This window comes from Lampris incognitus, chromosome 21, assembly GCF_029633865.1.
Source record: "Lampris incognitus isolate fLamInc1 chromosome 21, fLamInc1.hap2, whole genome shotgun sequence".
NCBI classification, from domain to species: Eukaryota; Metazoa; Chordata; class Actinopteri; order Lampriformes; family Lampridae; genus Lampris; species Lampris incognitus.
The window spans coordinates 26,562,963-26,586,551 of record NC_079231.1 but is presented as its reverse complement, the minus strand read 5'-3'; the positions used below and the strand labels follow the sequence as shown (position 1 = coordinate 26,586,551).

At 41.1% G+C, this 23,589-nt stretch overlaps 1 protein-coding gene across 1 annotated transcript in view; it reads left to right on the top strand.

Annotated features, from left to right (window-relative positions):
* Window positions 1-23,589, top strand: part of nid2a (nidogen 2a (osteonidogen)) — a 231,038-nt gene that overhangs the window by 172,272 nt on the left and 35,177 nt on the right. The window contains exons 25-26 of the mRNA XM_056301042.1: window positions 1,359-1,488; window positions 6,660-6,831. Of these exons, the coding sequence (XP_056157017.1) occupies window positions 1,359-1,488; window positions 6,660-6,831 (302 nt within the window). The remainder of the gene's footprint in view (window positions 1-1,358; window positions 1,489-6,659; window positions 6,832-23,589) is intronic.

The following is a 23,589-nucleotide window of genomic DNA, read 5'->3' as shown; positions in this document are numbered from 1 at the left end:
AGATAGATAGATGGTTTGATAGATAGATAGATATATTGATTTTGTCAATTTCATAAATCCTGAACTTCGCTTTTGTACCATTTTTACATTTGTGATGCAACCTCAAATACTGATACTAGTGTTACCATGTTTTTCCACTAGAGGGGGTTGTTTGCCTTCCAAATTGTGCAAATCTTTTGCCACCAGGTTGTATAAGAACCATCAAAGTTTAGAAATGCCTCTGCTCAAATGAGACTGTAACCAACATGAGGTTTTATTGCAACTTGGTGCCAGCTAGGAAATGACAGTTTCACAGTGACACCAGCTCTTTTACCTCGCTGGTGATTAGTGACAAGTCTGGTGCTAATAATTTCTCGCATTTAGCTAATCATTTATTTTAATTAGAGGTCTGCAAGCCTGTCGGGCGCCAACGGGTCCTGACTCGCGGAGTCAATTTGGGCCGGGCTTGGGCCATTTTTTTGTTTTTATAGATTGGGCTTGAGTCAGACCAGGAGCTCATTTAACTTCCTGTATATGTGCAGAGCACAAATATTGTACATACACATATTATACATACGTATGTACGTGTGCATTAGACGTGACACTGACCCATGCCTTGTGTGTGTTTGCATATATCAGAGAGAATGAGCGTTAGAGAGAGCTCAAAGTGGTGTCGGGCTCGGGCTGAAACATTGAAGACTTTGACGGGCTGGCCTAGGGCTTGAACATCATGGGCCAGGGTGGGGCTAGGGATGGAGTTTTTGGCCTGTTCAGGGCTCTAGGAGTAATATGTGTATTCATTTTGTAAGAACAAAAAACAGGGGCGTCCGGGTAGCATGGCAGTCTATTTGGTTGCCTACCAACACAGGGATCGCCAGTTCAAATCCCCATGTTACCTCCGGCTCGGTTAGGCATCCCGACAGACACAATTGGCTGTGTCTGCGGGTGGGAAGCCGGATGTGGGTATGTGGGTCGCTGCACTAGCGCCTGCTGTGGTCTGTTGGGGCACCTGTTTGGGGGGGAGGGGGAACTAGAGGGAATAGTGTGATCCTCCCACGCACTACGTCCCCTGGTGAAACTCTTCACTGCCAGGTGAAAAGAAGCGGCTGGTGACTCTACATGTATGGAGGAGGCATGTGGTAATCTGCAGCCCTCCCCAGATCAGCCGAGGGGATGGAGCAGAGACTGGGACAGCTCGGAAGAGTGGGGTAATTAGCCAAATACAATTGGGGGGGAAAAGGGGAGAAAAAACAAAACAAAAAAAAAACCACCGACTTGCCCTCGACTGTTTTAATGTCTCTCAATATGTGTGTGTGTGTGTGTGTGTGTGTGTGTGTGTGTGTGTGTGTGTGTGTTTGTGTGTGTGTATGTGTGTCCAGGGGTCTATAGTTGTTGGTGTGGCCTATGACTGTAAAGAGAACACAGTGTATTGGACAGATTTGTCTGGGAGGACCATCAATAGAGCGTCGATGCAAGCTGGAGCTGAGCCCGAGTTGCTGATTAATACAGGTAGCAACACACACACACACACACACACACACACACACACACACACACACACACACACACACACACACACACACACCTTAATACACATACACCCAAGAGTACACACAACCCTGCACACATGCATGCACCAATACAGGCGCATACATGGGCAGTTCCATGTTAAATTGCCATACATTCCTTCTAGTGTGTTGTTCCCTGGATCTGTGGAATGACATATGACCCACACTCTCTGCCTTTCTGTCTGTCTGTCTCTGTCTCTGTCTCTCTCTCTCTGACTCTCAATTCAATTCAGTTCAATTCCATATGTGCTTTATTGGCATGACATACGTTTGTGTACATATTGCCAAAGCATGTAAAACAACAACAACCCAACACAACAATGATTATAATAATAATAACAGCTACAACAACGATGATTATGATATCAAACAACAACAGTAGCAATAGGTGCCGTCACCCACTGTCTCTCAGGTTGTGGCAAGATAATATAAATCTTGCTGCAATGCTCGCCGCTGGCCCCCCGCCCAGGACCCCCCGCAGCTTACCTGCGTCGTCCATTTCCTGCTGCTCTGGAATCACGTGTTCCAGTTCCTGGACAAAAGCCCGTCGGTGTTTTTCAAATTTTTCACATTTAAGGAGGAAGTGCCCCTCTGTCTCCACCTCATCTGTCATGCACTGACCACATTTTCGATGCTCTTTTGGCAACCACGTCTTTTTGTGTCCCCCCTTTTCAATGGCGAGACTGTGGTCACTGAGCCTGTATTTGGTGAGGATCTGTCGCTGCTTCCTGTCTCTGACAGTTAAGAGGTGTTCTTCCAAATCATAGTTTGTTTTTAGGGCCCGATAGACTTCTAGTTTGTTTTGAGTTTTGATTTCAGTGTTCCAATGTTTCAAATAATTGTTCTTGCTTTGTTTTATAGCCTGATTTATCCTCATGTTGGTTTGGGATGCAGTGCTGGCCTGAGGTTGGTTGGTCTTAATATTTGTTAAAGGGTTAGTGAGTCTCAGAGCCAGCTGCTTCAGGGGACTCTTTTTGGGGTTCAGTTCTTGGGTTTTCAGAGCTTTAAAGTGCAATGTATTTGTTGGGCTTGTATTTAAGTGCATCCAGAAGTTTAGAGATCTTTTTTGTACATTTATCAATAATGGAAACCGGCCTAATTCTGCCCTACATGCGTTGTTTGGTGTTTTCCTTTGTGTTTTCAGAATCATTCTACAGAATTCAGCATGTAGGGTTTCTGCTGGGTGCTTGTCCCATCTAGTGTAGCTGAAAGACTGAGTGGACCCCATACCTCACTTCCATATAGCTCAATGGGCAGAATTACACTATCAAACAGTTTGCACCAGATGGAGATTGGTATATCAATGTTAAAGAATTTATTTTTAATTGCATATAGAGCTCTGCCAGCTTTTTGTTTTAGGTTATTCACTGCCCTACTGAAACTCCCTGATGCTGTAATACTTAGACCAAGGTAAGTATACTACATCATATGCTCTAAGGTGATGCTGCCTAGAGTCAACTGGTATCTATTTTCCTGACATCTGGGCTTCTTCTGGAAGATCATTACTTTTGTCTTTTTTGGATTTATTGCCAGGGCCCAGTGCTGGCAATAGTCCTCAAGCAGGTCTAGTAGTTGTTGCAGCCCATCTGCGGTTGGTGACAACAAAACTAGATCATCTGCATAAAGCAAAAATGTTACTTCCATGTCATACAGGGGGAGACCTGGGGCTGCAGACTGTTCCAGCTGCACCGCCAGTTCATTAATATATATATATACACTACCGTTCAAAAGTTTGGGATCACCCAAACAATTTTGTGTTTTCCATGAAAAGTCACACTTATTCACCACCATATGTTGTGAAATGAATAGAAAATAGAGTCAAGACATTGACAAGGTTAGAAATAATGATTTGTATTTGAAATAAGATTTTTTTTACATCAAACTTTGCTTTCGTCAAAGAATCCTCCATTTGCAGCAATTACAGCATTGCAGACCTTTGGCATTCTAGCTGTTAATTTGTTGAGGTAATCTGGAGAAATTGCACCCCACGCTTCCAGAAGCAGCTCCCACAAGTTGGATTGTTTGGATGGGCACTTCTTTGAGCAGATTGAGTTTCTGGAGCATCACATTTGTGGGGTCAATTAAACGCTCAAAATGGCCAGAAAAAGAGAACTTTCATCTGAAACTCGACAGTCTATTCTTGTTCTTAGAAATGAAGGCTATTCCATGCGAGAAATTGCTAAGAAATTGAAGATTTCCTACACCGGTGTGTACTACTCCCTTCAGAGGACAGCACAAACAGGCTCTAACAGGTACTATTTAATGAAGATGCCAGTTGGGGACCTGTGAGGCGTCTGTTTCTCAAACTAGAGACTCTAATGTACTTATCTTCTTGCTCAGTTGTGCAACGCGGCCTCCCACTTCTTTTTCTACTCTGGTTAGAGCCTGTAATTGCTGCAAATGGAGGATTCTTTGACGAAAGCAAAGTTTGATGTAAAAAAAATCTTATTTCAAATACAAATCATTATTTCTAACCTTGTCAATGTCTTGACTCTATTTTCTATTCATTTCACAACATATGGTGGTGAATAAGTGTGACTTTTCATGGAAAACACAAAATTGTTTGGGTGATCCCAAACTTTTGAACGGTAGTGTATATATATATATATACATATACATATACATACATACACACACACACACATACATACACACACACACATACATACACACACATATACCTATATATATGCATATACCTATATATACATATACCTATACATATATATATATACACACACACACACACACACACACATATATATATATTAAACCGTGTCGGGCTAAGTCCACAGCCCTGTCTCACCCCTCTATTCTGAGTGAAGAACTCAGTGTGTTTGTCTCCAATCTTAACTGCACATTTGTTGTCTGAATACATTGACTTTATTATGTCATACACTTTACCCCCTACACCACTTTGTAAAAGTTTATAGTATAGTCCTTCATGCCAAATAGAGTCGAAAGCTTTTTTGAAGTCAATAAAACAAGCAAATATTTTTCCATTTTTGGTTTGATTCACATTTTCATTTATGAGGGTGTGTAGGGTGTAAATATGGTCCGTAGTCCGGTGATTTGGGAGGAAGCCAGTTTGACCTTTGCTCAGGACATTGTGTTCGTTAAGGAGGGTTAGAATTCGATTGTTCAAAATGCTATTAAACACCTTCCCCAGACTACTACTCACACAAATGCCTCTGAAATTATTAGGATCCAATTTGTCTCCATTTTATGAATTGGAGTTATAAGCCCTTTGCTCCAGATGTCAGGAAAATATCCCGAACTTAGAACGATGTTGAACAATTTGAGTACTGCCCTTTGCAGCTCAGGTGTGCTGTTTTTAAGCATCTCACTTCTGATGCTGTCAAGGCCACAAGCTTTATTGGGTTTTAAGGATTTGAGCTTCTGTGCTAATTCTTCTTGTGTTATTGGAGAATCCAGTGGGTTTTGGTTGTCTTTTATAGTGCATTCGAGCAACCGTAATTTCTGTTTGATCAGATTGTAATTGGAATTTGAGTGTTCTTGTTGGATTTCCGAATAGTTACGCTCAAAATGATTTTTCCAAATTTCTCCATTTTGGATAGGCAGGTCTTGTGGTTTTGTAGCCTCAAATTATTCCACATTTCCCAGAATTGGTTTTGATTCAGGGAATGTTCTATTTCCTGTAGGGTTCTATCTACATGGCTTTGTTTTTTCATTCTTAATGTCTGTTTATATTGTTTTAATGTTTCGCTATATTTCTTTCTTATATCCATATCTTGAGGTTGGTAGTGTTTCAGGGTTGACAATTTACGCAGTTCTTTTCTTATATTTTTACAGTTGTCGTCAAACCATTTTTCATTTTTAGGTTGTTTCTTTTTGTTGTTGTGGGTCCTTGGTAGGACCATGTTTGCTGCCGTCTGAAAGATGTAATTGATTTCATTGACAGCTTGGTTGGTGTTGTCCTTATTAGTTTCAAACGGTTTGTTAATGAAGTTAATAATCGTATTAAGTAATTTGGATGAATTTAGGATATTGATAAATTTTTCTGCAATGTCTGGAGCCCATCTGTAGGTCTTATTAATTTTGAACAGCTTGCTGGGCTCCTCTATAGGCATTTGAGTCAGGTTAATAGTTTTGAAGAAAATCATAATTTGGTTATGGTCTGAAGGGGAGTTTGTTGTCTGACAGTGAATGCGTTGAGGGAGGTGGGGTCCATGTCAGTTATTGCATAGTCAACTACACTAGCTCCAAGACCTGAACAACATGTGAACCTTCCCAAAGAGTCTCCTCTGATCCTCCCATTAAGCGTGTACAGGCCAGAGGCGCGACAGAGGTGCACTAGCTCCTTACCAGCCTTGTTCACAGTACAGTCGAGGGAGCTCCTTTTAATGAGGCTTGGTGAGAGGTACAGGGAATGTTGACCAAACACATGTCTGTTACCCTGAGGGTCAATGGTATCACTCATTGAACCTGTTCTTGCATTAAAATCTCCGCACAGCAGCACATGTCCCTGGGCCTGGAAAAGGCTTACCTCTTCATGGAGGTTACTCAGGAAATCCTCATCATAATATGGAGATTCAATTGGGGGAGAATATAGAGCACAGAGATAGATATCTTTGTTTGATATGCCAATCTATACCTCTCTCTCTCTCTGTGTCTCTGTCTCTCTCTCTCGCTCTCTCTCTCTGTCTTTTTGATAGAAGGGGTCTTACCTGTTTTTTAATTTTTGAGTTGTTGTTGAATGATTGTTTTTTGGGATTGATAAAAGATGCGTATTGAGTGTTTGTATTTTGACAGGTATTGTTTATGTTTAGAAAGATTTCAAGTCTGTTTTTTGTTAAAATTTTTTGTTAAATAAAGACTTGCTTTAAAATTCAATATTATCTCTCTGTCTCTCTCTGTCTGTCTCTCTCCCTGTCTGTCTGTCTCTCTCTGTGTCTCTATCTCTGTGTCTGTCTCTCTCTCTCTCTCTCTCTCTCTCTCTCTCTCTCTCTCTCTCTCTCTCTCTCTCTCTCTCTCTCTCTGTCTTTCTCTCGCTCGCTCTCTCTGTCTCTGTCTGTGTCTCTCTGTCTGTCTGTCTCTGTCTCTCTCTGTCTCTGTCTCTGTCTCTCGGGGCCTTTCTATTTGCATCTGTAGATCTGACCAGTCCGGAGGGTTTGGCAATAGATGTGAATCGTAGGTTGATCTTCTGGGTAGACTCTACCCCAGACAAGATTGAACGCTCCAACCTGGATGGCAGTGGAAGGCGGCTGCTCTTCGACACAGACTTGGTCAACCCCCGCGCCATCATAGTGGTATCGTCCACCGGGTAAGACTATCTAGCTGTCATTGCCCTATGATTTACACACAACATGGTCAAATGTATATGTGGACACCGCAGCATCACACCCATATGCGCATGCTGAACATCTCATTCCAAAACCATGGCATTAATATGGAGTTGGTCCTCCTTTGCTGCTATACCAGCCTCCACTCATCTGGGAAGGATTTCCACTGGATTTTCGAAAATGGCTGCAGGGATTCACTTCCATTCAGCCACAAGAGCATTAGCGAGCTTGGGCACTGATGTTGGAGAGAAGGCCTGGCTCACAGTCGGCCTTCAAATTCATCCCAAAGGTGTTGGATGGAGTTTAAGTCAGGGCTCTGGGCAGGCCACAGAGCCCTGAGTTAACTCTTTTTAGTTTCAGGTGAATAGGGTAAATCTACACTCTAAAATCCCTTTTTCAGGTAAGTTGACCCTTTGAGATTAAACCTTGCAGGAAAAACCCTTCAAGTTCACCAGTCAACTCAAAACATCAATATACAGTCAGTCACATTAACAATTTAACCTTAATAAATGCAAGGTTACACTTAACACGGTGTCTCTTTCTTTTTAGTTCAGTTCAATGTCAACAGTTCAGTTCAAGTCTCACTCTGGGAGAGGTCCGATGGCGTTCAGATGGGGAATTTTGCATCTTTTTATTGCATCACAGTACAAAATATTCTCTCAATGTGAGCGATATTTCTACAGTTTGCCCGTAATAATATTTGTAAACAAAGGGGCTAAGAAGAAACGGTAAGATCCCGTTGAGATCGCTTCTGTGCTTATGTTTCGGGACAAACGGTGCCTATTTCACCACTAATAACGCATGACATTTAATACTCTTTATTGTCGATTAGGCCGGATTAACTCTCCGAAGCTTTGCATTTGTGATAAATGAACACAAATTTTAATCAATTGATTGAAACGAGACAATCTTCGTCGTGGCGCCATTGAATTACTGACAGCGCGTGATCACCGGCCGCTCCAGGTAAACGACAATGGCGGACGCAGTTACGTCTTTACGTCTTTTGTGACGTAGAACAGCTCATTGGTACTTCTATAGGATCTCTATTCTGTGGTGGGCTATGTGCTAGGTTTTATGCATCTACCATCAATGGATGTGGCTGAAATAGCCAAACCCACTCATTAGAAGGGATGTCCACATACTTCAGACCATATAGTCGTTCTCTCTGATCCAAGGACTGAATTTGGTTAAAATGATTTTTTACCATCATACTAAGTTGACATGTTACTACTAAGTTGTTAAAGATGTTGATGTTTATGAGTTTAAATACTTGGATTCAACTGTACAAAGTAACAAGGAGTGCAGAAGAGAGGTGAAGAAGAGAGTGCAGGCAGGGTGGGGTGGGTGGAGAAGAATGTCAGGAGTGATGTGTGACAGAAGGGTATCAGCAAGAGTTAAAGGGAAGGTTTACAAGATGGTTGTGAGACCAGCTATGTTATATGGTTTGGAGACAGTGGCACTGATGAAAAGACAAGAGGTGGAGCTGGAGGTGGCAGAGCTGAAGATGATAAGACTTTCATTGGGAGTGATAAACAAGGACAGGATTAGGAATGAGTATATTAGGGGGACAGCTCAGGTTGGATGGTTTGGAGACAGAGCAAGTGAGGCAAGATTGAGATGGCATGGACATGTGTGGAGGAGAGATGCTGGGTATATTGGGAGAAGGATGCTGAATATGGAGCTGCCAGGGAAGAGGAGAAGAGGAAGGCCAAAGAGGAGGTTTATGGATGTGGTGAGGGAGGACATGCAGGTGGCTGGTGTGAAAGGGCGAAGATGCAGAGGACAGGAAGAGATGGAAATTGATGATCCGCTAGGGCGACCCCTAACAGGAGCAGCTGAAAGTAGTAGTAGAAACTGCTAAGATGTTGAACATTTTAGTCTTGATTTTTGAATATGTACAAGTTTCTCCTTACTCAAATAAACAACATCCTGCACTGTCTATAGGATATTATATGATATTACATGTTATAATATAATACTTTATTACATCATATTACATGATATTATATATTATATGATATTACATCATATTTTATGATATTATAGGATATTAGCTTAAGCTGTTCCATGTACAAACATGACCGTATTGATTTTGTCAGTGTTATGACAGCACCGAGGATGATTTCTTTAAGAATTGGGGAACATGTTCTGTTGCCCTTCTTCAGGTGGGAGTAAAATAAGCAGCACTGTATCAGATAGTGCAACTAGTTTTAATAGTGCAGCTAGTTTTAATAATGCAGCTAGTATGTTTTACTAGTGCAGCTAGTTTTAATAGTGCAGCTAGTATATTTTAATAGTGCAGCTAGCATGTTTTAACAGGGCAGCTAGTAGGTTTTCATAGGGCAGCTAGTATATTTTAATGGTGCAGCTAGTTTTAGGAGTGCAGCTAGTTTTAATAGTGCAGCTAGTATGTTTTAATAGTGCAGCTAGTTTTAATAGCGCAGCTAGTATATCTTTATAGTGCAGCTAGTATGTTTTAATAATGCAGCTAGTATATTTTTATAGTGCAGCTAGTATGTTTTGATACTGCAGCTAGTTTTAATAGTGCAGCTAGTATATTTTTATAGTGCAGCTAGTATGTTTTAAAGAGAGACTGACATGCCCTTTCTGAACACATTTTTTAACCTTGGGAGTTTGAATCATAACCGAAAATAGGTGTGATTTTATGAATTCAAAGCTATTGGCCACTGTCTTCCTGGGTGGCTGGGGCTTGGTACCGCTCGTCACTTGTTATTTACAAAAAATGTCGGATAGCAAAAGCGAAAGAGAGATCCTCTGCGAGGATTACAGTTTCGAGGAGGAGGATTCGGTGATACAAATAAGTGTAAGATAGGTAGATGATAGATATTTAGATAGATAGATAGATAGATAGATAGATAGATAGATAGATAGATAGATAGATAGATAGATAGATAGATAGATAGATAGATAGATAGATAGATAGATAGATAGATAGCAATACATCATAGCAAGATCAATAATAAAGTCTCAGCAAAATAGCACAAACTCGAGCCAAGTAGCTAGCAGGAGGGGGTGAAAGAATGGCTTCTCCGTGGTTTTATAGCATCTCGCTATGGACACACCCTATATGCAAGTTAACTGGTGTCTATGTATCCACCGGCACAATTTGTCATTGAACACCATCTACAGCCAATCACAGATTTCTCTCGAGTGGCCGCAGACGCATTTTGGCCACTGGTCACATTCCAACTTGGAACATAGCCTATCAATAGGAATTTTCAGATTTTGATGTCAGTATCACTTTAATAGTGCAGTGAGTTTGTTTTAATAGTGCAGCTAGTATGTTTTAATAGGTCAGCTAGTTTTAATAGTGCAGCTAGTATGTTTTAATAGTGCAGCTAGTATGTTTTAATAAGACAGCTAGTGTGTTTTAATAAGACAGCTAGTGTGTTTTAATAGGTCAGCTAGTTTTAATAGTGCAGCTAGTATGTTTTAATAGTGCAGCTAGTATGTTTTAATAGTGCAGCTAGTATGTTTTAATAAGACAGCTAGTGTGTTTTAATAGGTCAGCTAGTTTTAATAGTGCAGCTAGTATGTTTTAATAGTGCAGCTAGTATGTTTTAATAAGACAGCTAGTGTGTTTTAATAGGTCAGCTAGTTTTAATAGTGCAGCTAGTATGTTTTAATAAGACAGCTAGTGTGTTTTAATAGTGCAGCTAGTTTTAATAGTGCAGCTAGTATGTTTTAATAGTGCAGCTAGTTTTAATAGTGCAGCTAGTTTCAATAGTGCAGCTAGTGTGTTTTAATAGTGCAGCTAGTTTTAATAGTGCAGCTAGTGTGTTTTAATAGTGCAGCTAGTATGTTTTAATAGTGCAGCTAGTTTCAATAGTGCAGCTAGTATGTTTTAATAGTGCAGCTAGTATGTTTTAATAGGTCAGCTAGTATGTTTTAATAGTGCAGCTAGTTTTAATAGTGCAGCTAGTTTCAATAGTGCAGCTAGTATGTTTTAATAGTCAGCTAGTGTGTTTTAATAGTGCAGCTAGTTTCAATAGTGCAGCTAGTGTGTTTTAATAGTGCAGCTAGTATGTTTTAATAGTGCAGCTAGCATGTCTTAACAGCATCCTGACGCAGGGCCTGTTTGTGTCTGCTTCCTGGCTTTGGGAAAGAGAAGACCTGAAGAAGACCTGGGCCTCCTCAGCCCAGGGCAGGTGTTATGTGTCAGACCAGAGAACAAACATGGAAGAAGTTTCTCCTTTTGTGGAGTGTGTGCTTATTAACATGTGTGTGATAGTGCTGTTATATAATGATGTTCAGGACTTTCTAAGATGGAGTTATGCAGAGGTGTGCCAAGTATACTGTGCTGCATTTATTGGCACACACAAGGGCCGTATACATTCTCATTCAACACACATGAGCATGCGCACGCGCACACACACACACACACACATATGTGTGTGTGCATACACACACACGCGCATACACACACTTGTAGACACCCACACATATATGTGCATACACACACACACACGTATACACTCTTAAGACACCCACATATATGTGTATACATACACATTTGTAAACACCCACACATACATCTGTAATCTGTACACACACACACACACACACACACACACACACACACACACACACACACACACACACACACATCTGCTCTCCAGGAAAAACATCTGTTCTTCATTGTAGCAACTAATCAGACAATCAAAACGTGTGTGTGTGTGTGTGTGTGTGTGTGTGTGTGTGTGTGTGTGTGTGTGTGTGTGTGTGTGTGTGTGTGTGTGTGTGTGTGTGAGATCATGGTTCACAGAATTTACAGAACAATAACCCAAATCATAAAATGTCCAACACGTGTTTCAGATTAGTGGGTATCAACAGTTTCACATTAGTGTTCTGACCTGATGCTAGTGTATTGTGTGTACATCCTTACTTTGTTGTGTATTTCACTGTATTTATAAGCCTGTGTATTTATGTTTCTGTCTGTGGAAGCACATTTGTGTACAGCATGCGTGCATGTCTTTGTACATTTGTTTGTGTTTTCTGAAAAAGAACACAATCCTAAACATAACCACCATTTTACATGGAGATGCTTCAGCGTCAGCTGTGTGTGTTCTGACATCAAACACACACACACACTCTTACACTTGCTTGCTGGTTTTCCATCATATCTGATGATGACCATCTTCTTCTATCTGTGAGTCCTTTGGTGGCTGAATAGTCTGATTCTGGATGCACAGTTACGGTTGCAGACTGGGCATGTAAAAGTGGTGCTGGGGGGGGGGCAGGGGTAGCTTTGCGAGCTTGTCTCTCTGTTGTCTCTCACACTTTGCTACACGGTGTTGTGTGTGCTGGTTTTCCATATACTTCACTCCCTGTGAGACGTGAGAGTGCCAGATGGTGCGGCAGGAGGCAAGTTCCTCCAAAGAAGAGGGGTTTATTTGTCATCTTTTCAGTGTGGTCTTCATTTGGTCTTTGAACTGCTTCTTCTGCCCACCAGCAGTGCGTTGACCACGGTGTAGTTGGCCGTAGAGGACTTCACTTGGGAGTTGTCGGCTGGGCATGAGAATGACATGTCCAAGCCACCTGCATGTCCAAGCCATGCTGCAACTGCTTGCCGGCTCTAACACCTCTGTGTGTTGCACTCTGTCCTCCCAAGTAATGTCGAGGATCCTCTGGAGACATCTCACATGGAAGGCCTCCAGGCCTCTGAGATAGTGGCTGTAGATGGTCCATACCTCACATTCATAGAGTAGAGTGGATATGCACACTGCTCTGTAAACAAGCACTTTGGTATGGAGACTGAGGTTGTTGTTGTTGTGGAAAACCTTTCTCCTTAGACGACCAAGAGATGTTGAGGCTTGTTTGAGGCGGTGCTGGATCCCATCATCCATTGTGCACATGTCAGATAGTCTGCTTCCCAGATATTTGAAGGCAGGAACAGTGGCCAGCTGTTGCCCTTCTGCTGTGAAGGTTGTTGGGTGGCTTGGAAGGCCGGCACTCATCTGACAGTTTACCTCTGTCTTTTGGGTGTTGATGATCAGTCACATTCTACTGAGTGTTTTGTAGGGCTTCTGGTGTGTGGGCTACCAGGGCGCAATCATCGGCATACTGTAGCTCAATGATGTTCTCAGAGGTCAACTTGGTGGTTGCCTGAAGCCTCCGGATGTTAAAAAGGTTTCCATTGAGCCTGAAGTCAATGGCTTGCTTCTCCATCCTCCTTTGTAACAGTGTTTTAACACAGACTAAGAAGGTATTGAACAGGACTGGGGCTAATACACAGCCTTGTCTGTCTCCAGTCTGCACACAAAAGGGCTCAGAACTGTGGTTCCCCACTACTACTGGGGCCATCATTCCTGAGTGAAACTGTCCAAGGATGGTGAGAAACTTGGGTGGACATCCACATTTCTTCAGGACTTGCCACAGCAGGTCCTGGTTGACTGTATCAAACGCCTTTGAGAGGTCTATGAATGATGTATATATAGATCCTTGTGCTTTTCCCAGCATTTCTCCTGGAGCTGGCGAGTGACAAAGGTCATGTCAACTATCCCTCTATCCTTTCAGAAGCCGTACTGGGACTCTGATATGACCATTCGGCTATTGCGAGTGTTAGTCTGCGGAGCATGATCTTGGCTAGGACCTGTCCGGCAATGGCCAGTAATGAAATACCCCTACTGTTGGAGCAGATGGATTTGTCTCCTTTGTTTTTCTAAATGGTCAAAATGTCGGCGTCTTTCCACTGCTGGGGGGCACACTCGCGATTCCACACCTCAAGGATGTAGAGATACCGTGTCCTCATACAGAGGTAGCCTCCTTCCTTGAGCATTTCAGCTGGAATGTTATCAGGTCCAGGGGTTATGTTGTTTTTCAGGGTCTTGACTGCATGCAGGATTTCTTTGAAGGTTGGTGGGAGGTCTAGGTCAGGGAGCTCTGCCAGTACAGTTGAGTCCACTGGGGTGGGCTGGTTGAGCAGGGTGTTCAAATACTTGGCCCACCACTCCACTAACAGGGTCTGGTCCTTGATAAGAGTTGTTCCATCAACAGACCCAACGGGTGCCAGGGAGCAGTTTCTGGGGCCATATTCTTAACTGCGTCATAGAAACCATGCATGTTGTTACTGTGTGCATGAGCCTGGATTTCGTTGGCTTTCAAATACACACACAGACACAGACACACAGACACACACACACACACACAGACACACACACACACACACACACACACACACACACACACAGCCTGCTTCTGACATCCTCAACTGGACTCATCTTCATAGCACACCTTGTCTTTGCAGAAGGTGTTGTGTGGTTGTACTGGTTCTGAACACACACTGTGTTTGCAGAAGGTGTTGTGTGATTGTACTGGTTCTGAACACAACACATCCTTCACCTTGTAGCTGTTGCTCGTGTGGATCCACATGCTGCTACTTTGTCAGCACAAGGCTTTCAAACACCAGCTGTCTCTAAAAGAGAATTGGTGTCAAAGGTCAAATGTTACACTGAGTAACCTGAGCATGACCTCATCAGTGCAAGACAGGTGGTCATGACCTCATCAGAGTGAGATGCTGTTCCCACAACACCCAGGTCCTAAGTATGCATGTGTGAGTGCGAGCGTGTGTGCATGTGTGTGCATGTTTTTACGTGTGTGTGTGTGTGTGTGCGCGCGCGCACACTCCCTCCTGTCTCATTATATTAGCCAGGTCCCAGTATTAACCACAGACACAGGTCACACTCAGGTTGTTGGGGTGGGGGCTGGGTGGGGGCTGGGCGGGGATCTGAACTAAATCCTGAGTTTGAAGGCTGTTTCTAGGTCCATGGATCACAGTGGTTATTTGATTTGTGGTCTTCCAACATTCACCAGCCAGTCTCACCAATTCACCACACATCACCCTGAGTCTTCAAGGCTGATTAACAGGAGGTACCGAAGTATTTGTCTGAGGTGCAATCTATCGATCTATCTGTCTGTCTGGCTAGCTAGCTAGCTACCTATCTATCTATCTATCTATCTATCTATCTATCTATCTATCTATCTATCTATCTATCTATCTATCTATCTGTCTGTCTATATGTCTGTCTGTCTGGCTAGCTAGCTATCATCTATCTATCTCTCTGTCTTTCGGTCTGTCTGTCTCTCTGGCTGGCTGGCTAGCTAGGTAGCTAGCTATCATGTCTATCTATCCATCTGTCTATATAGCTTGTTAGCTATCATCCATCTATCTATCTATCCATCTATCTCCATCTAGCTATCATCTATCCAGCTGTCTTATCGGTCTAGCTAGCTAGCTGACAGACACAAAAAGATGATAGCTATCATCTATCTATATATATACACACACACACAAACACACACACACACACATATATATATATATATATATCTGTCGTTCTGTCTGTCTGCTTATCCTTTTGTTCTATATTTATATCTGCCATCTTTTATTTCAAATTATAATAAAATAAAGTTACAGTGGAATCTATCTAAATTCTAAGGACAGGAAAATACTTGTAACATTTTTCAACTTTAAACATTTTCTCTTGAGTACAATTCTCATGTAGTATAAGAAAAACGAAAAAAGAAACGTATTAATGAATATTTTATATTTAGAATTTAAATAGATGTTTAATGCATTAATGAAAAGCAGTGGATTGTAACAGAGTTAGGGTGGATGTTCACTAAAAAAATTTTGCAGTCAGAGAGCTATTAGAGGAGAATAAAGTACTTAACCCCACTAACAGCTGTAAAACTGAATGTGCAATAAAAACAACTGCAAACAGCATGATGAAAGAGCTCTCAGTTCTTCCCTCTACCTGCTTCTTCCTCTCTGTCCATCCCTTCTGTCTATCACATCTTGTGTGTGTGTGTGTGTGTGTGTGTGTGTGTGTGTGTGTGTGTGTGTGTGTGTGTGTGTGTGTGTGTGTGTGTGTGTGTGTGTGTGTGTGTGTGTGTGCGTGTGTGTGTGGTGCAGGGCTGTCACCACATCACAGTCTCACTGCAGCATCACTGTGGACCAAAGCATTCACCATGTCATCACCATGTCCCTGCATGCTCAGAAACCTGGGTCAGGAAGTCAGTTCATCTGGACACAGCAAGGAACCTTCCAATAACATCACACTAGCTATAGAAAATGTGAAAAATAATAATTTTTTAAAAAATCTTTAACTTTGTTTATTGTTGCATTTTTTCTCTTTTTGGCAGATGAATTAGAGTCAGAATATGAGTGTAGGGAGGTGGAGAGAGAGTTTGTAACCATAACTGTACAAAAGCATGCAAAAAGAACAATTACAGTTAATGGATGGTGAAAACACAACCAGATGAAGTGATGAACAACAGATCCACAAGGCCTAACATCTGCATCAATACAATGTCAGCTGAAACAAAACCACACCAAGCCACTCTGATATACTGATCTAATGTCCACTGACCAGGTCCCCTCAGCATCATTCCTCTTTCCACGTGCCACATCGTGCTGTTGTGCAGCAGCAGTGGAGTAGCTACTTAACTGCATCATGTCACATGTGCGTGTGTGTGTGTGAGAGAGAGAGAGAGAGGGAGAGAGACTGTGTGTGTGTGTGTTCATTTGTGTCTGAGTGTGGTCTTGGGCTTCTTTGTGTAAAAAGTAGGAAATATGTGTGTGAATATGTGTATCATTCAGTGTCCCTCAGATGGAGGCAAGTGAGAACATATTGTGCAGCTAAAGTATAGTGTAGTATAGTATAGTACAGTATATTATAGTATAGTATAGTACAGTATAGTATAGTACAGTATATTATAGTATGGTATAGTACAGTACAGCTCTGCTTGTCTTCACCCAGTAAGTAGGGTAGTTTACTGTGGTTTGGTAGAGCATCAGATTTGGGGTCTTTTTCTTCAGATTTTGGGAAGAAGCATCATGGATTGATTGGAATGAGTTGAACTCTGTTAAAAGTACAGCTCTGTCCCAACTACGTTGTCTTTGCACTGCTAACACAGACATTTGTCTCTTGACAGCCATTTTTTTTGTGTGTCTTCCAGTTTCCGTTGCTAAGCGGAGCTCACCGAGTCTGTATTTCCTCAGTGTATTTCTCAAATTTGTTTCTGTTATTTTAGTTAGGTAATCTGCTAATGTGTATTCTCTGTCTAGGGCCAAACAACATTGCTTTGTGATTTTGTTTTGGATTGCCAATATTCGTGTAGCGCCCACCCCCTACTCTGTCTATAGATGCCGTGAAAGGGAATAAACTACTAGGAAGGTGGGGCTACGGGTTCATATACTAATAATATTCTGAATAAGAGTTAACTATACCCAGCGAAATTATGCTTAATGAACTCAGCTTATTATTCAGCTGAAATAACTGGACCAGACAACTTCCTTATATAAACAGATAATGTATTGAATTTAGAAATGTGAATAAAGTAAAGTTGTGACAGCAGTAATGCAAACAGGCGCACAATTATGAGTTATGTCAAATACCCCCCAAAAAAAAAAAACAAATTAAGAATAATGTGACTCCAGTCAGTAGTTGCACAACCAATACCTTTGTGCATCCCAAGTATACTAGCGCTTTTGAGATGGGAAACTTATCTAATATGTATGTATGTGTGTGTGTGTATATATATATATATATATATATATATATATATATATATATATATATATATATATATATATATATATATATAATTCTAAATGTAAATAGAATAGTGTGGGAAAGAATTTGTATGAAGCGAGACCAGGATTATGATAATATTATATATTTTTATTTATTTAGTGGACAATGTGATAATAGTAAGGAATGCGATTAGTAAAATACTAGAGGCTGCTATAATAATAATAATAATTATTATTATTATAATAACATATCTATATCTATTTAGTGGACAATATGACACTAGCTGTGAGTACACCTCCAATAAAGCTAACTATCTACAGCTTTTAAATAGACTGGGCCTCATTACTTTGACTGTAAGCAGTACTGTAGCAGATACCCTGCTTTAAATGGACCCCTAGGAATGTATTGGCTGTACTGTAACAGAGTAATTCACCTTGTGATTAAAACAAGTGCACATACCTGTGCAGTTCAATAACTTTTTTTTTGTGTGTGTTTTCAAATGTGTAAAAAAAAAATTTCAGACGTGTAATTTTGCAACTGTGTGATTTTGTATCTGTGCTTTCTAATTGCTGCTGCCTATCTTGGCTAGGTCTCCCTTGAACAAGAGGTTTGTAATCTCAACAGGATTCTCCTGGTTAAATAAAGGTTAAATTAATACATAAAAAAATTATTTCGCCAAGGTTGAATTTTGTCTCCTTTTTTGTTCAGCGTGTATATGGATGACCTATCGAGACAGCTGAATGGGTGTAACACGGGCTGTCTTGTGGGTGGCTCTGTCATCAATCACCTCATGTATGCTGAGGATTTAGCTTTAGTTAGCCCATATAGTGCTGGACTTCAGCAGCCACGGAAGGTGTGCTCACAGTATGGTGAAGAACATGACATTAAATATAACGCCAAAAAAAGTAATGTCATGAATGTCAGACCAACAGAGGACAGGAAATCACATTTTCCTGTGTTTCAGTTATCAGATAGTCCTCTTGATACATGCAAGGAAATAAAATATCTTGGACATGCCCTCTCTGATGGTCTGACAGATGACAGAGATATATACCAACAATGCTGTAAAATCTATGCCCAGGCTAATATGTTGTTTCAGAAGTTCTCTATGTGCTCTGTTGATGTCAAGTGTTCATGGTTTAGAGCTTATATAACACCTCTGTATACAGCTCATCTCTGGTCTTCTCACAGGAAGAGAAGTATGCAGAGGCTATATAACACCTCTGTATACAGCTCATCTCTGGTCTTCTTACAGGAAGAGAAGTATACAGAGGCTATATAACACCTCTGTATACAGCTCATCGCTGGTCTTCTCACAGGAAGAGAAGTATACAGAGCCTATATAACACCTCTGTATACAGCTCATCTCTGGTCTTCTCACAGGAAGAGAAGTATGCAGAGGCTATGTAACACCTCTGTATACAGCTCATCTCTGGTCTTCTTACTGGAAGAGAAGTATACAGAGGCTATATAACACCTCTGTATACAGCTCATCTCTGGTCTTCTCACAGGAAGAGAAGTATACAGAGGCTATATAACACCTCTGTATACAGCTCATCTCTGGTCTTCTCACAGGAAGAGAAGTATACAGAGGCTATATAACACCTCTGTATACAGCTCATCTCTGGTCTTCTCACAGGAAGAGAAGTATAGAGAGCCTATATAACACCTCTGTATACAGCTCATCTCTGGTCTTCTCACAGGAAGAGAAGTATACAGAGGCTATATGACACCTCTGTATACAGCTCATCTCTGGTCTTCCTACAGGAAGAGAAGTATGCAGAGGCTATAGAACACCTCTGTATACAGCTCATCTCTGGTCTTACAGGAAGAGAAGTATACAGAGGCTATAGAACACCTCTGTATACAGCTCATCTCTGGTCTTCTTACAGGAAGAGAAGTATGCAGAGGCTATGTAACACCTCTGTATACAGCTCATCTCTTGTCTTCTCACAGGAAGAGAAGTATACAGAGGCTATATAACACCTCTGTATACAGCTCATCTCTGGTCTTCTCACAGGAAGATAAGTATACAGAGGCTATATGACACCTCTGTATACAGCTCACCTCTGGTCTTCTTACAGGAAGAGAAGTATACAGAGGCTATATAACACCTCTGTATACAGCTCATCTCTGGTCTTCTCACAGGAAGAGAAGTATACAGAGGCTATATAACACCTCTGTATACAGCTCATCTCTGGTCTTCTTACAGGAAGAGAAGTATACAGAGGCTATATAACACCTCTGTATACAGCTCATCTCTGGTCTTCTCACAGGAAGAGAAGTATACAGAGCCTATATAACACCTCTGTATACAGCTCATCTCTGGTCTTCTCACAGGAAGAGAAGTATGCAGAGGCTATGTAACACCTCTGTATACAGCTCATCTCTGGTCTTCTCACAGGAAGAGAAGTATACAGAGCCTATATAACACCTCTGTATACAGCTCATCTCTGGTCTTCTCACAGGAAGAGAAGTATACAGAGGCTATATGACACCTCTGTATACAGCTCATCTCTGGTCTTCCTACAGGAAGAGAAGTATGCAGAGGCTATAGAACACCTCTGTATACAGCTCATCTCTGGTCTTACAGGAAGAGAAGTATACAGAGGCTATAGAACACCTCTGTATACAGCTCATCTCTGGTCTTCTTACAGGAAGAGAAGTATGCAGAGGCTATGTAACACCTCTGTATACAGCTCATCTCTTGTCTTCTCACAGGAAGAGAAGTATACAGAGGCTATATAACACCTCTGTATACAGCTCATCTCTGGTCTTCTCACAGGAAGATAAGTATACAGAGGCTATATGACACCTCTGTATACAGCTCACCTCTGGTCTTCTTACAGGAAGAGAAGTATACAGAGGCTATATAACACCTCTGTATACAGCTCATCTCTGGTCTTCTCACAGGAAGAGAAGTATGCAGAGGCTATGTAACACCTCTGTATACAGCTCATCTCTTGTCTTCTCACAGGAAGAGAAGTATACAGAGGCTATATGGTCATGTGGGACAAGTAGTGCCGCCTTGTGGCTAGGAGAGCTCTGTACGTGCCCACGTAGCACAGAGCGGGAACGATGATGGCAGGGAAACTCTGTTCGAGTCTAGGAGAGCTCTGTACGTGCCCACGTAGCACAGAGCGGGAACGATGTTCAAAATCCAGTGATGAACTGCCGTATACGAAACTTAATGCGTGCTGCGCGTGACCGGGTTGCTGTACTGCCGTATATTATGGCTCAGTACCACGAGCTCCAGGCTCACCGACACCAGGCGGAGTATAACCGATACAGATAAGCTAACTTGCCAGCATATCTGACTAGCAAGACACTCGTAAAGAACACTGGGATCAGCTAATTTACAGATAAGCTAACTTGCCAGCATATCTGACTAGCAAGACACTCGTAAAAAACACTGGGGTCAGCTAACTTACAGATAAGCTAACTTGCTAGCATATCTGACTAGCAACACACTCGTAAAGAACACTGGGGTCAGCTAACTTACAGATAAGCTAACCTGCCAGCATATCTGACGAGCAAGACACTCGTAAAAAACAGTGGGGTCGAACAGAAAATAAAACACGTCTTTCAAACGTGCTATAAAACCGAGTCAACTCCTACATGTTGTCAGTAACAGACCGTAATTCGAATGACAACTGCCATCATTACAGTAAAGGTTAGATTTGCCTAACTACCCAAGCTAATCGGGAGCAATCTGCTAACGTTAGCTGATTGAGCTAGCAAACGAAGTTAACAGTGAGAATTTACGTACACAACCTCAAACTTCTGAATATAATCTAACTCAACATACCTTGCAATTTACACGTTTGGTCAACGTATAAGAGTCGACTCTAACAAGTATATAATTAAAGCCGAATACAGGACAATGCTGAGGAGACTGCAGACAGCGGAATGCCACTTAACTTCAAACCTTCACTCACGAACTCTCCAGAACACTCGTTCTCTTTCCCTAAAGTTCTCTCTACTCCCGCCCCCCATCCAATCAAAATAAAGATTTGCCCTTATTGACGTTTGACATTAACCAATAAAATACTCATATGCCATACAGGGTAGGTTGTACACTTGCTATGCCATTTGTATGCACATGTACATTCCAATCAAACTCACTTAGTTTTTTTCTTTTTTAGGCAGACAGGATGCGAACCTCAGACATTAGCAAATCCCTAATGACACAGTAAAACTACATGCATTTAACAACTGTACTAAACCCAGCCTTTTCTCACCCGGGCTACAGTCGTAATAATTGTCTTTTAGGTTTGATGAAAATTGTGTAATGCCGAATATGTTGTGTAGTCTGGACCTGGTCTTGTGCCTTTAAGGTGTTAGTATGTGTTAGTGGAACATGATGGCTGAAGACCAGGTTGGTAGGAGAGGTCTTATCTTTGCTTAACTCTTGGTATTGCTTTATAATGGAAAGAGTGTGGGTCACTGAATTTTAGATGTTTCCAGGATTTGATCTTTTTGATCTTTTTGCAATTTTAATCAGAAGAGGATATTGGCTTAATTCTGCCCCGCATGCATCGTTTGTAGTGTGCCAATCAACTTTTAGGATGTTTTTGCAAAACTCAACGTGCAGGATCTCAATTGGATGTTTTTTCCCATTTATCTAGTTCCTGACTTGCAAGTGGCCCCCACATTTCACTGTCATAAAGGGCAATTGGTTCTATAACTGATGCAAATATTTTTAGACAAATTCGGATTGGAATTTTGAAAGGAATTTGTCTTTTTATGGCAACTAAAGCACTGTGTGTCTCATCTCTTAGTTCATTCAGTGCCATGTTGAATGTTCCTTTACATTTGATTCTAAGGCCTAGGTAGGTGTAATCTAGTGTATGTTCAATTCTATTTGGTCCTAATATAAATATGTGCTGTCTTCCCTGATACCTGGATCTTTTTTGAAAGATTCATATTTTAGGTTTGTTCATGTTAACTGCAAGGGCCCAAGTCTGGCAAAACTTTTGAAAAAGGTCTAATTGAATCTGGAGTCCTTTCTTCATTGGTGAAAGAAGGACTAGGTAGTCTGCATAGAGTAGGAATTTTACCTCACTGTCGTGCAGAGTGAATCCAGGTGCTGATGACTTTTCCAGTATAGTTGCCAATTCATTAATGTATATGTTAAATAGGGTTGGGCTTAAAGAGCAACCCTATCTCACTCTGCACTCCTTAGGGATATATTGGGTTCTTTCCGATCCAATTTTAATGCCCCACTTAGCTCCTGAATACATTTATTTTATAATGTCATATGTTTTACCCCCTACACCACTTTCAATTAATTTGTAGAATAATCCATAATGCCAAATGGAATCAAATGTTTTTTTTTTGAAGTCAACAAAACAAATGAATAATTTATTTTGATTTTGAGTATGTTTTTCAGTTAGAGTGTGTAGGGTGTAAATATAATCAGTAGTATGGTAATTTGGTAAGAATCCAATCTGGCTTTTACTCAAGACATTGTGTTTCATAAGAAAGTTTATGAGCCGGGAGTTAATAATACTGCAGAATACCTTCCCCAGGTAGAGATGCCTCGGTAGTTGTTTGGGTCAAATTTATCTCCACTTTTGTAAATTGTTGTAACTAATCCATGATTCCAGATATCGGGGAAATATCCCACACTCAGAACTAGATTGAATGATTTAAGTGTAACAGACTGGAACTTTTCATTCATAGATTTAGCACTTCGTTTAAAATGCCATCAGGCCCATATGCTTTTTTGGGCTTCAACTATTTGGACTAAAAACTCCTGCTCTGTGATGGGGGAGTCAAGTGGATTTTGATAGTCTTTGATGGAAAGTTATAATTTTTCTATTTTGCTTATTGTGTTTTTTTGGTCCCTGTTTTGATCATGCACTTTCTTAAAAACAGTTTGGAAACAGTTTGTCCAGATAGCTCCATCTTGTATTGCTAATTCTTGATTATTTATTATTTTGAAGTGATTCCAATTGGCCCAAAACTTGTGGGTGTTTATTGACTCCTCAATCAGTGTCAGTTGCTTACAGGTGTGCTGAGCTTTCTTAGTTCTGAGTGTACATTTATATTGTCTTAGTGTCTCACAATATAGAAGTCAAATTTATGTATTATTTGGATCTCTGTGTTTCTGATTGGATAATTTGCAAAGTTCTTTCCTTATTGATTGAGATTCTGCATCAAACCAAGTGCCTTCTT